This window comes from Nilaparvata lugens, chromosome 5 (genome assembly GCF_014356525.2).
Source record: "Nilaparvata lugens isolate BPH chromosome 5, ASM1435652v1, whole genome shotgun sequence".
NCBI lineage: Eukaryota > Metazoa > Arthropoda > Insecta > Hemiptera > Delphacidae > Nilaparvata > Nilaparvata lugens.
In genome coordinates this window covers 50,390,493-50,408,189 of record NC_052508.1, presented here as the reverse complement: position 1 = coordinate 50,408,189, position 17,697 = coordinate 50,390,493, and the positions used below count along the sequence as shown (strand labels likewise).

Here is a 17,697-nt window from a genome sequence, read left to right as displayed (position 1 = left end):
ACTATGGGAGGAAAAGGAATTTCCTCCTTACTACAATATTACTGTTAAAATAAGACTATAGAAATCATTCATTCATAATCCATAATCAATCAGCTGTTGACTGAACTATTAATGTAATGACGCATGCAATTAATAACTCAAAGTAACTTAGTATTTTTTCTCGACCTTCCTCAGCTTTCAACTCGGGCTGACCAGTTGACAGCATTAGTGGAGGTTGCAGTTTATATCTGCGCGAGATCCACTGTTCACAGACCTACTAGTGTCATTATTATAATATGCAGTTATAATATACCAACATTTATTATTGTAATGATTATTCCCCACTAACAATCCATCATGTTTTCTGTTGCAGACGATACTCAGCCAACACCACGACAAACACCCGATTATCATCCTCAAAGATGTCAAATTCGCCGAACTGCGTGCCATGCTCGAGTATATGTACAGGGGTGAGGTCAACATCTCCCAGGAACAGTTAGGCAATTTCTTGAAAGCGGCCGAAACATTACAAATTAAGGGCTTGACAGATAGTGGGGGACGGGGGGTGACAGGGGGGAATAGTAGTAGCAGTAATGGTGGGGGTGGGGTTGCAGATTATAATAAGTACAAAGCGCAGGGACAGTCAGCCGTTATGCAGACTGAATACATGCCAGTGGATCATCATAGGAGGGCGGCAATGTATCCTCGGGAGGAAGGGGGCTCCCGTGCGGGGGGATTGATGCCAGACGAGAGGAAACAAGGGTTGGTGATACCTTCACATGTGGTGACTGATAGGGCACCCCAGAGCCCCCTAGCGGCACGGGAGGGCAGTGTCTCCCCGACCTTGAGGAAACGGCGCAAGATGAGTAACTATGAACCGACAAACCTGCGGACGACTTTCCCATCGTCCGACACCCCGGACACGACCAGCGCCTTCCCGGAGTCCCTTCCCCCTCACGCCGCCTCACAGGGGTCGCCTTCGCCCCCTCTGTCGGAGTCCGCGTCATCCGCAGCAGCCGTGCCGCAGGACTACGGACGGCAGCCGTCGGCCGTGGTGAAGACGGAGATGTGCAACGATACGACCAGTGAGAACGAGGACTCGGTGACGGGTGACGACCGCAGTCTCAATGCCGGCGACGACGAGCGATCCAATGCCGCCCCCATGCCCGCTGCCGGACCGTCCACACACTTCATACCGCACGGTCAGTCAAGTTGATAGCGCTGTTAGTAGTTTTGTTCAATTCCAACCAACTTTCACTCAATTCTCGCCTGTCAGTTTTTCATTTCAATTTTTTTGTCACAAATTCATTTATTACCAAATCTAATGAAGAGTAGTCTAAGATTAACAAAACTAAACTTTTTTTAAACTAAAATTGTAATTGAAATTAACATGAAAACTCAACTATCCGGAAGAAATGACAATTCCTATTTTGGCAGCAGCAATGATGTTTAGATTACATTAAAAATTTAATTAAAATAATTCAATGGTGGCAAATATTATTCAAAAGTGACAAGGCTACTGAATCATTTTCTATTTTCGAAATTTTGTTCGTAAATATAAATTGAAAATTCTAGTATCTCAGTTTCATGAATCTTCTCATTATTGCTTGATTACTCAATATGATACAATTACTTCCAATTATGACAACTCGTGATCCATCACTATAAGGTTTGACACAATAATAAAGCATGATACAAACTCTCATTGCTGGAGACCTCAGAACAACCATGACAATTCAATAATTACAACAAATATAATCTGCTAACTATTCTAATCGAAAGTTATGTTTTCAATCATACACAGTGATACTGTAATGTGGTTGACTCCACTCTTGTACTCATTTTCGTTTTTCTTTTCCATTTCCCTTTCAATAATATATTTAGATTGTTAAATGAGAAGATAGGAAAATCTCGTGAAATCTATAAAATCGTCCATGCTTGTTGAGCAAGTGATTTTCTAGATCCTTGAAGAAACAATGTTCAGATTACACTCATGCTTAACATTTATACTCACATTTCGATATTTTTGCAGGCTTTGGTGATAAACAACACCCCCTACAAGATGGCTCAAATGACGAATTCAGTCCCGAAGATCTTCATAATAGCACACAAGGTGAGAATAGCTTCCTTTTTTTATTTTTCTCATCTATGATTGAATCAATGGTTTTGCTTGTATTTTATCATGTATTTCAATTCAACCAATGTATGAAATAAGTGTTTGATATTTATAAAGGTACCATCTATTCTGAAGCCTCTAAACTATTCATTCAATGTGAAATCGTATTGACTAAATCGAGCCTGAATTTGCAAACTGTTTAATCATTCAAGACACAATCCACTTCTAGGGCAAATTGACTATTGAGAGTTTCGATAGATCGGTCTATTTTTTAAAAATGTTTCTCCATCAGTTTCATCCCTTCTGCGATTAAGTTGACTTGAATATGATTCACAACCTTGGAAACTTACTCTTCTGAGTAATTATTACAAGAAAAATGAAAAATTGCATAGCTTACACATTATCCTGATACATGTTATAATCTCAATAGACTATTCTTGCCATTTCGAATGTATAATGTGCTTTTCTAGTCAGATATATAAAGTGAGTTGAGTTGATCATATAGGCTACAGTGGACCAGGTCACTTGGCTTCCTTGCTTTCTCCCACGGATTCATACAATCTTCTCCTCACAAGAATGTAATCAGTGGAAATTGCGAGTGCATCAAGGAACAGGCTCCCTCGAATCTCTACCATCTCACGCTTGTCAGAAAACAAGTGGCAATTTTTTCTGACAGCAATCAGGAAACAGGTTCCTCAATCCTCAGAATCATTACTATAATATCTCATGGGAGATAGATAATAAGTTGTTCTGTATTTTTTAAACAGCAATGTAATCAGAGAAAAGTGCATCGTCTATTATAACAGGTTCCAATCGAGTTACAATCTTGGTTATCTCTCACGCTGGTAAGTGGAGAAGTAGCATCTTTCCCTTGCAGTGGAAATTTCTTGACATCAAAACAGGTTTCCAGCTTCTTTGGTGAAAAGTTCCCAGTCGAACCAAACTGACAATAATAAATTATTATTGTTGATAGGCCTAGTTGAAGCGAAAAGCGCAGCTCCCACTGAAACTAGTGAGTGATTCGTGCAGTTGCAGTAAAAAAGGATCTAAAAAATGGGTCCAGGTTGTCTGGAAGGTAAACTGGATCTTGGAGGACATTGTTCCGGTCAAGACTCGTCCTTGCAAGGCTGCGTCCTTGCATCCTGGAAGATCCTTGCAAGGACAGGGCAGGTGTCAAGGACTTGGTAACCAGTTCATCTTGTTACACCCACCTAACTATTGATGCCTTCCTCCCCCAACTTGCTACAACCCTTTATCAATCTTTTCTTCGGTGTCTTGCAGACTGTTTATGTTTCACACCATGCAAGGGGTCAGTCTTGACCCCTTCTTACACCCTCTCTCACCTGCTGCATCTTGCAGTCATTCATCGCTGCGAGAAATGATGAGGGTCAATATGGACATATATGCAGCTTATGGTATGCTGCAGTCCAAACAGTGAAAGCCATGTTGAATGTTCTGTAGACCCGTCTAGCCTAAACTCTACACAGCTTTGATGTGTCGTTTTTCTACATAGCCTACTTATTGAAATCCAAATTATGTTCGAGGCTTCGAGAGCTTTTCCCGCCTTTGTTCATTTCAACTGAAGCAGTACTATACCTTGCTAAATTATTGTAGAGACGAGCTACGACGTGCAATGTTCATTTCTCCTAATTCCTACTTTATCGTGGAGAAAAATTGTCCTATTACGCTTCTTCTCTAGACTCTGTTTATTATAAAAATGTTTATTGTAGTATTCATGCTGTATTGTATATTTATCCAGTATTACAGTTGGTGTTCATTATTTTTATTACGGTTCATTTGTAATTACGCAGGGGAATAAGGAAACTTGAAATCCAGCAGCACTTTGTTGAGAATTTCTCACTTTAAAATACTTTTTCTTTTCATATATGCCTTCTTCTATTCCATCTTATACCTGTTATGCTTTGATTTCATCTCATTCGAATTTCAGTTTCTCTTGATATTCGCTGAATAAATGGTAGTATATGAATCAAATACGTAGAATTCTTTGATGAGAAGTTATTTAAAACACCAACGACAGTGATCAACAACTATTTCTCAATATGAAATTTTTTTATCCTATAAACACACTGCAATTAAACTTCTAGTTACAAGCTAGATGAAGTGTTTTGTTGTCATTTAGTCAATCAATGAATCACAATATTGTTCAAAATAGACGAAATGAACTTTTATAACAACAGAATGTTCTGTATTATCCCGACAAACATTGATTAGTAGTTGGGATAATAATTCAGTTTTGTGTCAGACTGGGGGAAGGATGAATGGGGTCGGCTTCGAAAAGGGGAGGGGGTTTTCTCTGAAGGGTGAGAGGAAGGGGGGTGAGTCCTTTGAAGCAGAGTGGAACAAGGGATGTCTGATCTCCCTCTCACAAAATGAATAAACTTTTGTTCGGCAAGTGAAGAAAGGAGGGATCGAATCAAATACGTTTCAACAGAACTCTTTTCACTCCGATCTGAACTGTGATTTTTCTCCTCTGGTACCATTTTGAATCCCTTTGAAGGTTCGAATCATAAAATTGATGTGAAGGAGGCTGGAATCAGAAAAATGATTGAGATTTATTTAATTTTGGAACAATTCTACAATTTCTGTGACCCATCAATGTTGAATTGTATCAGATGTTGGATTGTAACAATGTTATTTTGTAGCATCAGAAAAATTGAGAAGCTTCATTTTGTCTTTGTTTTATTAATTGATATCTCTCGAAAGTGGAAGATATAGAATCTAAATGGCGTCTCTTATAATTCTTGTCTGACTAGAAATTGAAATAGTTGTAGGCCTATTCTTATTGTAAATCTGAAAGGTGCTAGGAACAAAAAATGGGGTTAGACTTCTCGTCTGATGCTATCTAAAGTTACTTTGAAGTTTGTAAAATAGAGTCCCCATCGTATTTAATCTGAGGAGTTATATGATTGAAACTGAGACACACATATTAATGATTCTCAAAAATGTCCGTTTTGATGTAGGATATTGATTTCCTGATTAATTCCGTAGTTCGAGAGCGGTTTCATTGAACGCTTTTTCAAAATTTGATTTACTATTTTCACTACTCGCATTATCGTTGATTTATCGATTTTGTCTTATTGTATATTTTCTTATCTTTTTGTCTCATCCATGTGATTTCCAACTACGAATCTCATAATTAAATACTCATTTATAAATTTGATTTCGACTATCTATTATTTTGCATTATTTATCGATTTTTGGTCGACGAATGCTATAAATTTGATTATTTAGCAGCAGTGTTCAATGATTTATTGATTTCACTAATGAATTTATTCGACTCAACTTCCGCAGTATTCAAGATGTATCTATTTCACTAATGAATTTATTTGACTCAACTTAGTTATCAATTCAACTCTTTATGGAATAAATAATTTATTTATACTTTTTAATTCAAATAATTTATTCTTTGAATTTAAATCTGTTAACAATCACTTGCCAATTATCAACAACAATTAAGATCATTCAACAATATTAATTTGCACTTATTCTTTGCTTCTTATTATCATTGTATGTTTTTCAATTCCATTAATTTGCGATTTTTTCAATTTATAATTTTCTTTTCATTTACTTTGGTTTTGTTTTGTTTTCTGTTGTGTTGTTTAGACGTGAAGTTAGGCATCCACCACACTATAATAGCGGCTCCCCCCCGGCGCGCCCCTCCCAGCCTGTATGCGGTCCATGCCACCAATGTGATAGACAAGGACGGAAAAGACAAGGAGACGACGCAGAGCTCTTTCCCGTGTGACCGCTGCGGCAAAGTGTACAACCGCAAGGGCAACCTGGGACGACACGTGCGCTACGAGTGCGGCAAAGGACCGCAGTTTCCCTGTCATCTCTGCGAGAAACGCTTCTTTCGGCGGGAAAAGCTCGCTCAACATGTCAGGAATCACGATATATTTCAGGCGGCCGCCCTGCCGCTCGTGTGGGGCGGTCAGGGGCGGGTGAGTATCTAACCGCCTCCACCCCCTTTCACGAGAGTTCGGCGATCCAAGATGAGTGTTTAAAGATTTCAAGTTTCTTGTTTCGTAAAAACATTACCACAACAGGAAAATGTCATGCGAGAATTCAACGTTTTGAATTGAGTTTAGATTTGAAGTTTACTTTTCTTCAAATACACTGTTAGAAGATCAGGGGTTTCGTGGAATTATAATCAAGATTGCCTCAATTCATACATTCCAAATGTATCAAATCATCGCAAGATAAGAAAAATGGTTTCGTCAAATGGGTTGAATGCATCAGCAGGAGGTGAAGAACATTTTGGAAATTTCATGCCCTTAGTGTTTTCAGTATTCCAAAGAGTATGTGGAAATATTTATTAACCCTTGGGATAAAACAGATTTAATGCTGGATACTTTCCAGATATAGTCTATTTTTTCACTATCTAATAGTAAACTATTTAGAGAATTATTTCATAACGCAAATCTGCTTTAATTTTGAAAGTGTTTTCGGTAATACAAATATAATATTCTTGAGAGAAGAATGAGAAGAATACTCTTGCATCACAAAACATAGCCTACTCTTTGATAATAAGCAGCATACACTTTCAATGAATCATACTCTTATATTATTTTATAAGTTGTATTATTTATATTGTTTTTTTCCAGAGACATTCCATGTTTCGATACATACTTGACTTTACCAAGAAATTGGAGAAAAGCTTTTCTCTTTTAATATTCTCTCTATAATCCAGATCCACTCAATCTATCAATTTAATATACTCAATATTTTTCATATCGGTGTGAACGCATTACTGCAGAATTTCATTGAACATTATTAATTTGTTGGACGTTCATTTTCACTATAATTGCCCATATTGACTATAATTGAATGATAAATATTTAATCAATCAGCGATCCTTATAAGACTTATTACTATGAGACTGAATTCTCAACTTACAAGACTGAGTAATTTGTAATTAGTTTAGTTGAATGATTTTATTCACTATACCAATTATACACTAACTTTAGCTCCCTTTATAAACCTTGGAAAATCTCTTTTTCTTCAATTTTAGGATTAATTAGTGTGTGTCATAGAAATTATTTTTATTTCTATACACTACTGCTGACTATTGTCACAGATTTGTGCTAACCAAGAATTAATTTGTGTGATTTTGATCTGTTGATGATAAATTTCACTGAGAAATGAGTCCACTTGAGAATTGGATATTAGCGATGTATAAGACTGGCGGAAAGACTTAATAGCATATAATATTCTAATATATTATTATAATGCTAGCTGTATATATGTCTGTGATCAAAGAAGGTTCTAAACCTTTCGAAGAAAATCTTGACTTAATTTATTGAGTAGACTTTATTACAGTATTTTTAGACTTTACCTCTGTTATCATTTTTATTTATTGATCTTATTTATTAATCCATCTATTTATTTGGATATAAATTTCTATCATAAAATCCTAGTTTTATAAGACCAGTTAAAATGATTTAGTGCCAAACGTTTTAGAATTAGATGTACGATATTCTTCTGGATTATCGGATTTCCTTTAAACTAGGGCCAAAGATAGACCTAACCAGTATCTTTTACTTTATAACCTGTACAGATAATATTTTCGAGCTCATTGTTTTCTATTTTACAGAGTATAAAAGACTATTTGAACTTATTTTTCAAATAGATAATCATTTGCAGGAGAAATGCAAATCCTAACTTCTGTAAAAACTTTTGTAAATACTATTTATTTATTTGGATATTGTGTTCAAGAATATTTAAGGGATTGGAAGTAGTCCAGTTGATAATTTAAGTTTAATATACGTAGTATTATGAATCTACCAATTAGTTTGTGTGATCACAACTCCAAAAATTTATTTGAAAAGCAATAAATTGAGGCCAGTAATGTTTGAATAGTAAGTAAATTATAGAAAAAAACATGATAAAATTTTGAGATTGTCAATTGCAAATAATTTTGAAAACATAATTTTCCATTGAAATAAAATTCATTATTAAAAATTCATAAAACAAAAATACATTACACTACACTTCAAAAATGTTATTCCGTTAAGAAAACAATTATATTATGTCTTTTTGAATCAATGAAACAGTTCGATTTTTAATTTTTTCTTCGACTTTTTAATCCTTATTTCTAAAGGCCCATATCATAATGATTTAAAGCATATTGCAATGAACCGTTCCGATACATTTTCATAACATTTTCAAAACACGATTTTTCCAGACCCGTGAAATTATAAAATTGGTGATTCACATAAACTACAGTACATTATCATTTCCAATCGATGATAATCATAACTATTCATTCAAACATAAGAATCTGTACAGCTCTTACATACCTCATAGCTTGCTTTCTGCTTACAACTTCAATGATTTTCCTAGTAGCTTGTTATAAATAAATAGTTCATGCATAAGTAATAGTTTTAAAAGCTCTAATATTCTCATCTAATTTGACTGATATCCTATAAATATATTTTTGTGCTCTCCTAATATAGTTTACAATTTTAATAGTATTTATTCTCGAAATACAATGGTGTTATCAATTTCCAATTGTAAATACCATTACTTGTTGCATAATATTGAAATGGATGCTTCAAATACATAAATACAGGTCGTGATATCACAGAATATCGTATCATATATACAGTAGTCAACATCAAAGAAGCCTGGACCATAATCCATATAGAGAAACCCATCTATTGAATGACTCATGATAAAGAAGCCTAGAAGATCCATGAAATAGAAGCCATTATAGATAAACCATACACACATTGATGCTAGATGCCATGGATATAATTTGCTCAATTTATTTTTGAGCTCTGAAGTTCAGTTCATAATATTATAAAGAACCGTGGAGTAATTTTCAGTAAATATTGATGTTCCACAAGCCTTGAAATATTTTTCAATCTGGTATCATAGAAACCGTCATATCCTCTGATACAGAGATTCAGTATTTTTTATATGATACTATCTTATATAAGATTTGAAGAACAACATAGATCATTGAATCACTAATATCATAGATGCCTTGACATTCATTGACGCATAATAAGAAACTTATAATACTGTACATATAATTCTTGAATTACCTACATATAGCTCACGATATAATTCATCATAATATCATAAAAGCCTTGAAATATTTTGACTCACAATTTGAAATACATAGACTGATAATATAGTAGCCTTGATTATGATATGCGGCGTTTGATTGTATAGATTCAGTATATAATTCAGATCCACTAGAAAGATTCATGTAATACTGTATTATAGAAGCCTTGAAGTTCATATATGTACAGTTCACAATATTACAGAAGCATTGAATCGCATAATATCCTTGTCTTGACTTACATAAATATAATAGAAGTCTTTAATAACATAATCCTTCAAATGCTTGTACATCCATGATATCATTCCGTTCATAATATCATAGAAGCCTTGAAATATTCCTTCTCATATTATAGAAGTTTTGAAGTACATAGATACCAGTACACAGTGTTGAATACTCACAATATAGACGCATACATCGACTCGTAATAAGTAGAAGCTTCCCTACACATAGACACATAATATATAGTTGCCTTGAAATACATAGAAAATAGTAACAATTAGATTTAAGACCTCAAGTGCCAATTTTTTCAATTATTCCATTCATGATAATATTCTTTAGCCTTTAAATAATTAATTAGACTGAGACAACTGCTTGTCATGCTTAGAAATATGCTGTTATTCATTGTGATTTGCAATATCATTTAGATACAATCATGTTAAGACTGATAACTCTGGACTTTTTGTCCTTCTGACTGCCTTTATCATTCCACTAGTTTAAGCTGATTGACGATTGCTCAAATTTTTACTCTGTCAAAGATTGTTCTTTATTATATAATAAAAGCATATAGATTTTGTCAGTTTATTATTTTTGTATAATTTCTCTATACCCTTTATAATATTTGATCCGATTTCTTATGTTATTTTATATTTATATGTTATTCAGATTTTTGACAAGATTGCTAACTATCTCAGGCTACCTTTTATTTTCTTTATCCAGAACCAAGTAATCTTGAACTAGCTTGATTTTTATTCTCAATGCGGTTTCAATTAATTCATTCCTCGATTGTAAAGCTCTTGAAAATTAAATCAGTGATTCCAATATTGAAATCTGGCTACTACTATACTTTTGAGTTATTTCTGAAAGTCATTTCATCGTTGAACAGGGAGAAGAATGTAAATCGTAATCACTATTCAAATATGAATGATACGAATTGAAGTAGTATTTTTTCCAATTCGTTGAAAATAACTCACTTGAAAGGTATGAAACAGGTTTCAAGGTTTGGAAGAGAGGCTTGTAGCACCCTTCAAAAACTTACATTCTGAGAATTATCATAATATCTTCACTTCACAATCCTTTTATGATAATATTAAACAACTAGTACTTTATGAGGCAGGTACCCCATGAATCATCTATATGCCTATTATTCAGTTCATATTGAATAACTCAAGTCATCTTGATAAATTTTGCTTGATGGAATTCATCAGATTCTCCAGTTTTGTTGTAGAGTAGGCCTACTGCGAGAAGTGTGTAGTAGACATACTGAATATTCTGAAAACTGAGTACTCTACAGAGACAGACTGAGAATACATCCAACCATGCTTGCTCTAAATGAGTGCTTACTGAGCGTTGAAGTACACTTCAATTTGAAAACTTGTTCGTTAACTATCTCACTCAATATGTGATAACCAGATGCCATAACATTTTAAAATAACTTGTAAATTTTAAAGATGATATTAAAATAGCCAGCAGAATCTTTAAACTCCCTTTCAATCACAATTTTGTTCTGAGTAAGATTTTTAAAATATTCCAAACATGATTCTATGAGATTGAATTGATTTTTACCTAAAGTTGCATGACTTATTAGGCTGATTCAGGATCATCTATGATTAATCTAATCTCTCAGTTTCATAAGAGAGGATTGAAATACGAGATTTCTATTCCGGTCCTCTTTGGTTTCATCATTCCTCTATTAGTAAAAGTGAATCCCCTTCCTTGCAGAATGCTAGTAAATGTCAGTAGTCTGTACTACACCATAATCTTCTATTCTCTACTCCATGCTTGATCACAACTCCAGATGTGAAAATGAATTTGCTCTCTCTCACACCACATCAATCCATTTTGCTTCTTCTTCCACGTACTTTTCACCCTCTCTCATCGTGATCTCGTGATGTTTTATAGCTTTTTGGGACGTTGGCTGCTCTAGATGAAGAGACAGATTGCTGGGTGCTAGCTGCGGGACCCCGGGCTGAAAGCGCACAACGCGCAACTAGTATAAAAATAATATAAAAGCCGGCAAAATCGTTCTACTGAACCACTCCTCTTCCTCCTCCTGTCCTTTTTCCCGGAACAAATGTCTAGGCGAAAGAATGGGGAGAGCGAATCTGTACGGTGTTGTATAGTAATAGTGTGCTAGTTTTGTATATAAATTGTTCCCCTATAAAAGCGTGGTCTAGGTCTAGGGGGATGATGACCTACCCTCCCTTCAAACCACCCTTGGCCGTTTTTAGGGGAGCACCCCGAACTGAACAAGACCGGGGGATGAAAAAACCTATTCGGCACAAGACAATGGCAACGAAGGGGAAGTTTCTTCTTCATCCCTATTCTTCCGTTACTTTTCCCCTAGTACGCTGCTGGCTGGTTCCCTATCTGCTTCCATCATTCTCTCTCTCTCTTTGATTCACCCTCTTTGTCAGCATTTCGTCTCCCCTTTCACTCATTCTTTGTCCTGGCTAATTCATGCGTCCTTCTTCCTTCCCCTCCCAGCATTCGTACAACACCAAAGAAGATAATGTGCCCGCGAATGTCTATGTATATAGTTATACACTACATTGTCGTAGAATTTATAGAAAAAAGTATATACAGTGATATCAAACACATCACAAAGATAGATTTAACAGTGTACATAGTAATAGAGGTTACATGGAAGTTAGATATAGTGTGCAATAAAAGAGCAACAACGGTCTCCGAGCTTGCTCGAGACACGTGGGCTACTCTATATATTGTACAAAAGCCTACAGTCATATTGTTGAAATAATTTTTTTTAGTTACGAAGTTGTATAAAAGTACTGGTGGAATGTGCTTCTATAATGTACTGCACATCTTTTGTAGTACATGAATGCATTGAAAATGGCACGCTCGTTCAAAGTCCATTGTGAATCTAAGTACTGAGTGCTAAGTAGTGAGTGCTCAATTTATTCTTATTCTTCATTCATTCATACAATAAGAGTACATCATCAAAATTATAGGGAAAGGAAAAATAAGGTAACCTTGTGCTATTCCTCACTCAAATTCAGATAAGGTTACACATAGTCCAAAATAGGTCAAGTCTTGCAGTCTCAAGTCTTGTCACAAAATTTTCAGTCATTTTATATTTTTCACTGATTTCATGATCTGTTCCACTTGGGTTATTAATGTTGATCTTTTCGATGAAGACGAAATGTATTCGTGATTTTCTATAATTAGTGTAAGGACCTATTCTGGATATTTTTTCGATATTTGCATATATCCAGTAAGTTTAGATTTCAAGTTGCATCGGCTATCATGTTTATAATACATTATACATTTGTGCAAGTACAATTTTTGTACATTTTAAGAATGGAAATCCCTTATTTAATCCAGAAAGAACGAACAACTTTGTTGAAAACATGATATTATTGGAGAAAATAATTTTGACAGAAAACTTCTTCTTACTTCTTGTAAATTATTGTTTTTATTCGGACATTCTTCCAATGAACGAATCAGTCCTGGCACAACTTTACATTGATTAGCCAATTCTCAATAAATAATCCTATTCACTAATCTGGTAATCATGTTTAGAATCATTTTCAATTTTCCTTAGTTGAATTCATTCCAAAATTTCAATCGAAAAATAAAAGACCTTCAGCCTAGAGCTTTTTTGTTGGGCAATATTCACTCTATTTTATTTCATTCTCTAGCAATGAGAAATTGGACTTTTATTGTATATTTTATTCGCCATTTCATGTTTGCAACTTACAATATTTCAGCCAATAATGTGATCGGAAATCAGACCAATCACAGAACGTTAACTCTCACTAATTTTTATGTAGCTAATTTCGTTGATGCTTTACTGCGACACTTTATTTGAAAAAGAAGAGAATAGTCTCAGAAAATTGTAGTCATCCAACAATGCAGCCTCTTGAATTGGATACGTAGTTATGACATAGCTATAAATTATGGTGGTTAGTTGGAAGCTTGGTTGAATACCGGTATTTCATCGAATTTTCACAACATTCATTGAAAAAATACCATAATATTGGATGAATATGAATCTTTACATTCCTCTTAAGTCATATCAATTTCCAATACAACCAAATCTACTTTTTGTTCGTAATGCTTTATCACTAACCCAGTGTTGAGATCAGAAACAGTTAGTTTCAAAACTATTCAACTCAATTTCTAACAAAATCATACATTTTTTCAATATATACCTTCAGATAGAAAAAATCATGAAATTTCAGCTTTGAAACGTTTATTATTATTCCGCTCATCTAATTTAACCAATTTCCTGAATCTTAAAAGTAGTATTAGGAAATAATAATAGAATTATAAATCACAATAATTGTTTAATCCATTTATTCAATCACTCTTTGAAAGGAAAAGTTGATACTCCAGTTTAAACTTTATGGTTCCAAACTTCCACCTATAAAGTATTTAGTTTTAACTCTGTACATCTCATGTAAAGAGTAGGATAGAGTCATCTATCTCAATTATTCCACATTATTCTCACCATATTCTTAAAGCAATAGTTTGCCTCACTCTATGATATATTCTATTAGCCCATAAATCGAAGGCTACACAAATTATACAAAGATTAGTTTTAAGACGAAGTAAGTAGCTGAGGAGCAAAGATTGATACTCAACTACTAATTTCATCTGATTCTAAAAATAAAAGTTCACTCCAACATTATACTTCGTAGTATGGTTTTGCTAGTGAGACAGCGATCCTCATCGCATCATATGTGACCTACAATAGTGAACTAGATCAATAATGCACGCGATATATACAACTTGAGACAGATGCGGGTTAGTGGTGTACAGATGCTACAGATAGAGGACAACATATCCCTGCAATGAAAGCGTGTCTACCGTCGAGACGTTTAGAATTAATTTTCCTTTCCCAAATAATAACGGACCTAACCATTACCATCACCATCATCCCCTCACGGAGCCATCTCCCTATCAGAACAATTCGCAGTCCCATTCATGGCTGCGTTTACCTGATGCACCCGGCTGGCAGCACTTCCTCTCTTCACTCTCACTCACTCTCTCTCTTTCTTTCTCATGCTCTCCCCAAGAGATCCCCGTTACCAGATTCGAGCAAAATCCGTGAGTACGTTACCACCGTTTCATTGTGTCGTCTATAAACTTCCGTTACCTGTGGATTAATAGCCTCTTCACTATTCTCAACAGAGAGCGTGAATGTGTGTGTATGTGTGTAAGAAGGAGAGAGAACAAAATCAACGTAACTGTCTTGGGGTTCTGAGACGTGTTTTTTTTCTTAGGGGACGGTTTCAGAAATCCGGTAGACGGATTTCTTCCAGGTGGATCCTTCCTTCCCTTCTCAAATCTGTGTAATTATTATAAATTTCTTACCTGGCTGTGTGACAGGGAGCTTCTAACGTCCAAAATCTGAAAGAAAGAACGTGTAAAGGAAATCTGAAGAACGCCTGAAAGAAAGTAGGTGAGGGATGTTGTTTTCTTTAGATAATATCTGAGTCGAGATAGAGGATTAACAGGAAGTTTTTAACGTTTTAAATCTGGAAAAAGTAGGTGAAGGATGCTCTCTTCAAATAAAGAATTTCAGTCAAAATAAGACAATGTTCTCGCTTTCGAAGTTTTTTTTATAATATTATTGTCAATATTATAATGGTCTTATACATGTACGGGATAGGAAATACATGAATGACTCAACATCACGACTGAACTACTGAACTGATAAACTTGCATAATTATTCTTAATTTCTTTATTTTATTGTCTTAAATAAATTAATTCTAATTCATTAATTAGATAATTTCTACAGGTTCAAAAGCTATCAAAATCATTTTCTATGCTGAAAATTTTAAACTCTTAATAAAGATTATCCACATAATTTCGAACAAAATGATAAATAATTATTCCACTTTTTTCCTGGAGATTATATTCTACAGCACAAAATTTTCCTCAGTACAAAGCACGGGTTACCAGCTAGTCACATTCAAGATTTCTCTGTCATCTTCGGATTTCTTCCATTTGATTTGAATGAGCAAAGCGTATGGTCAATTTTTCTTCTTCAAAATTCTCCAAAAAGGGATTACAACAGGACTTTACATCCCAATATATCTACCAATAAATTCAGTTTTGAATTATAATACTGACAAATCCAATTTGGAATTCGTTTTTATAATATGTTCTGATTACATTTGAAATTGACGATCTCCCATAGTAATTCTTGGGTTTCATTCAAATTAAAATGGATAATACGCCTACGTAATGTTGAATAATACTACGGTAATGTTTGATTACATTAGCGTGCTTCATTTATCAAGGTTATTCGAGGAACAAAAATAATAAAGATTCAAGAATACGTGGATTTGTCTCAAGATTTATGGCTTCAATTCCTGCCGTATTTAATCTTCCCCTTGATAAATATCAGTATGAGTAGAATATATCAAGCAAATGCTCTTTCCGTCAATTCAACGCTGTCAAAATGTATTCATTGTAGGCTATTTATATGAGTTACGCTGTGAAGCTGACACTTGTCATGTCATGAATTACATGATGCTAAATGTTGTCAGACTGATTGCGCTAACAAAGTTCAGGTTTGTAGCTATAAATAATATATCACAGGACGTTTCAGCTGTACCAAACTACATGAAAGCTGTGTTCACAGGTACTGGTACAGAGGTACATTATATAATCGTACTACCTGTAGTTTATTCATGAATATCTTTGAGGGATAAATCTAATGAAAAGATTCAAAAGAGAAAATTTCATTCAATTTATATTAAATTGATTGGGAATCATTGTGAATTCAAAATATAATAATCGGAATCTTTTAAATATGATTCAAGTGAAATTATATCTCCTTTAATAAAATCGACGTTTTCTATTATTATCCAATTTACTTTGATTTTTGTAATGTCCACTTTCCTTGTTTCCTAGACTCACGTTCTTTTTTAGAATTATATCGCGTTACGAGCCGGATTCAGACTCCTTTCGCATGCTCTCAATCGGTGAATTCTTGCATTGAAGGTAAGTTGGACATATATCCATTTATTTACTCTTTCATTTGTTTAAGCATGCATAATTAAAATCATTGGGAGTAGGTGAACACTTGAAACTATTTTCCTTCCGTATTTTGATTAATATCATGGTCCTTAATTAAGAAATCATAACCCAATTTTCACAATAAATTACAACCATCAAAGTATGATGCATGATTAACAGTTCCCAACTTATTTGAATGGCCAAATTCGAATCTCATTAGGCTGTTTAGCATTCATTCCCTTACTAACAAATTTTATTTATCATCCTAACAAGTATCTCCTAGTATTTAGAATTGTTTGTCAACTACTAACTACTTTCAGCAAATAACTACTAGTTCATGTAATTCAAATCATCTCTATAACACTGTTAACGTAGCCTTTTCACCAATCACTTATGGGGGATATAATATTTGCGACAAAAATCTATTATTTTTCCAAGTTTCCATTTTGGGACGTCTTACTGACAATTTTTCTCTTTCAGATGCTCCAGTAGGACAAAGCTTCATGAGACTGTTGAATCAAAACTTCAAGAGACTTGTTTCCAGACCAATGATTGAACCATCCAATTCACCACTCAATAAACCATTATCTGCACCATTGAATGAACGATACTCCTTGAGAAGTAATGCGTATGAACGGGTTTACCACTGTTCGTCCTGTTCCAAGAGGTACAAGCGTCTGGGAAAATTGAGGAGGCACAAGAAGTACGAGTGTGGCAAGGAACGTCAATTCAAATGTCCCTACTGCGATCACACCACCAAATACCGCTTCAGTCTCAAGGCTCATGTGGTTGTTAAACACCCTGATGGATTCGCAGCTTTCATAGCCAATGAAAGTGTCCAAGCTTCCAATATTTTGGATACTTTTGTTCTTCAGAAGAATTGATTTTGACACGAGTATGAAAGTGACCAAGCTTCCAATATTTTGGATACTTTTGTACTTCAGAAAAAATGATTTTGACACGAGAATCTAAGAATATTTTGTATACTTATTTGTTTATTTCTAGTATTTCCCATTCCAATAATTATTTGAATGATTGAATGAAAACGTCTCGCTGTTGTCAAAACCACTCCTGCATTTAAACAAATTTAGATACTAGTTCCTGTTGTTAACAACTGAAACTATTATCTCAAATTGTTCTAATAGGGAAAAAGTTTTGTAACATTGAGTCGATTTCATTCAATATGGATATTCAAATTATTGAACCATTCAATCCACCACTTGAAGCATCACTAAAAATGAACCATTATCTGCGACATATTAATAGCATATTTTGTCATGCTATGTTTCAAGTATACTGGAA

General features: G+C 34.5%; 2 protein-coding genes across 6 annotated transcripts in view; both read left to right on the top strand.

Annotated features, from left to right (window-relative positions):
• LOC111063080 (longitudinals lacking protein) overlaps positions 1-17,697 on the top strand; it is a 592,348-nt gene that overhangs the window by 529,451 nt on the left and 45,200 nt on the right. The window lies entirely within an intron of this gene.
• Positions 1-17,697, top strand: part of LOC111059756 (longitudinals lacking protein, isoforms F/I/K/T-like) — a 39,328-nt gene that overhangs the window by 5,543 nt on the left and 16,088 nt on the right. Inside the window, exons 2-4 of one of the 2 annotated variants that reach the window (XM_022347382.2) lie at positions 353-1,181; positions 2,012-2,092; positions 5,720-9,989. In XM_022347382.2, coding sequence (XP_022203074.2) covers positions 353-1,181; positions 2,012-2,092; positions 5,720-6,069 — 1,260 coding nt within the window. In that variant the 3' untranslated portion in view covers positions 6,070-9,989. Of the gene's footprint in view, positions 1-352; positions 1,182-2,011; positions 2,093-5,719; positions 9,990-17,697 lie in introns of those variants that run through there. The other variant, XM_039428607.1, reaches the window with a different exon arrangement.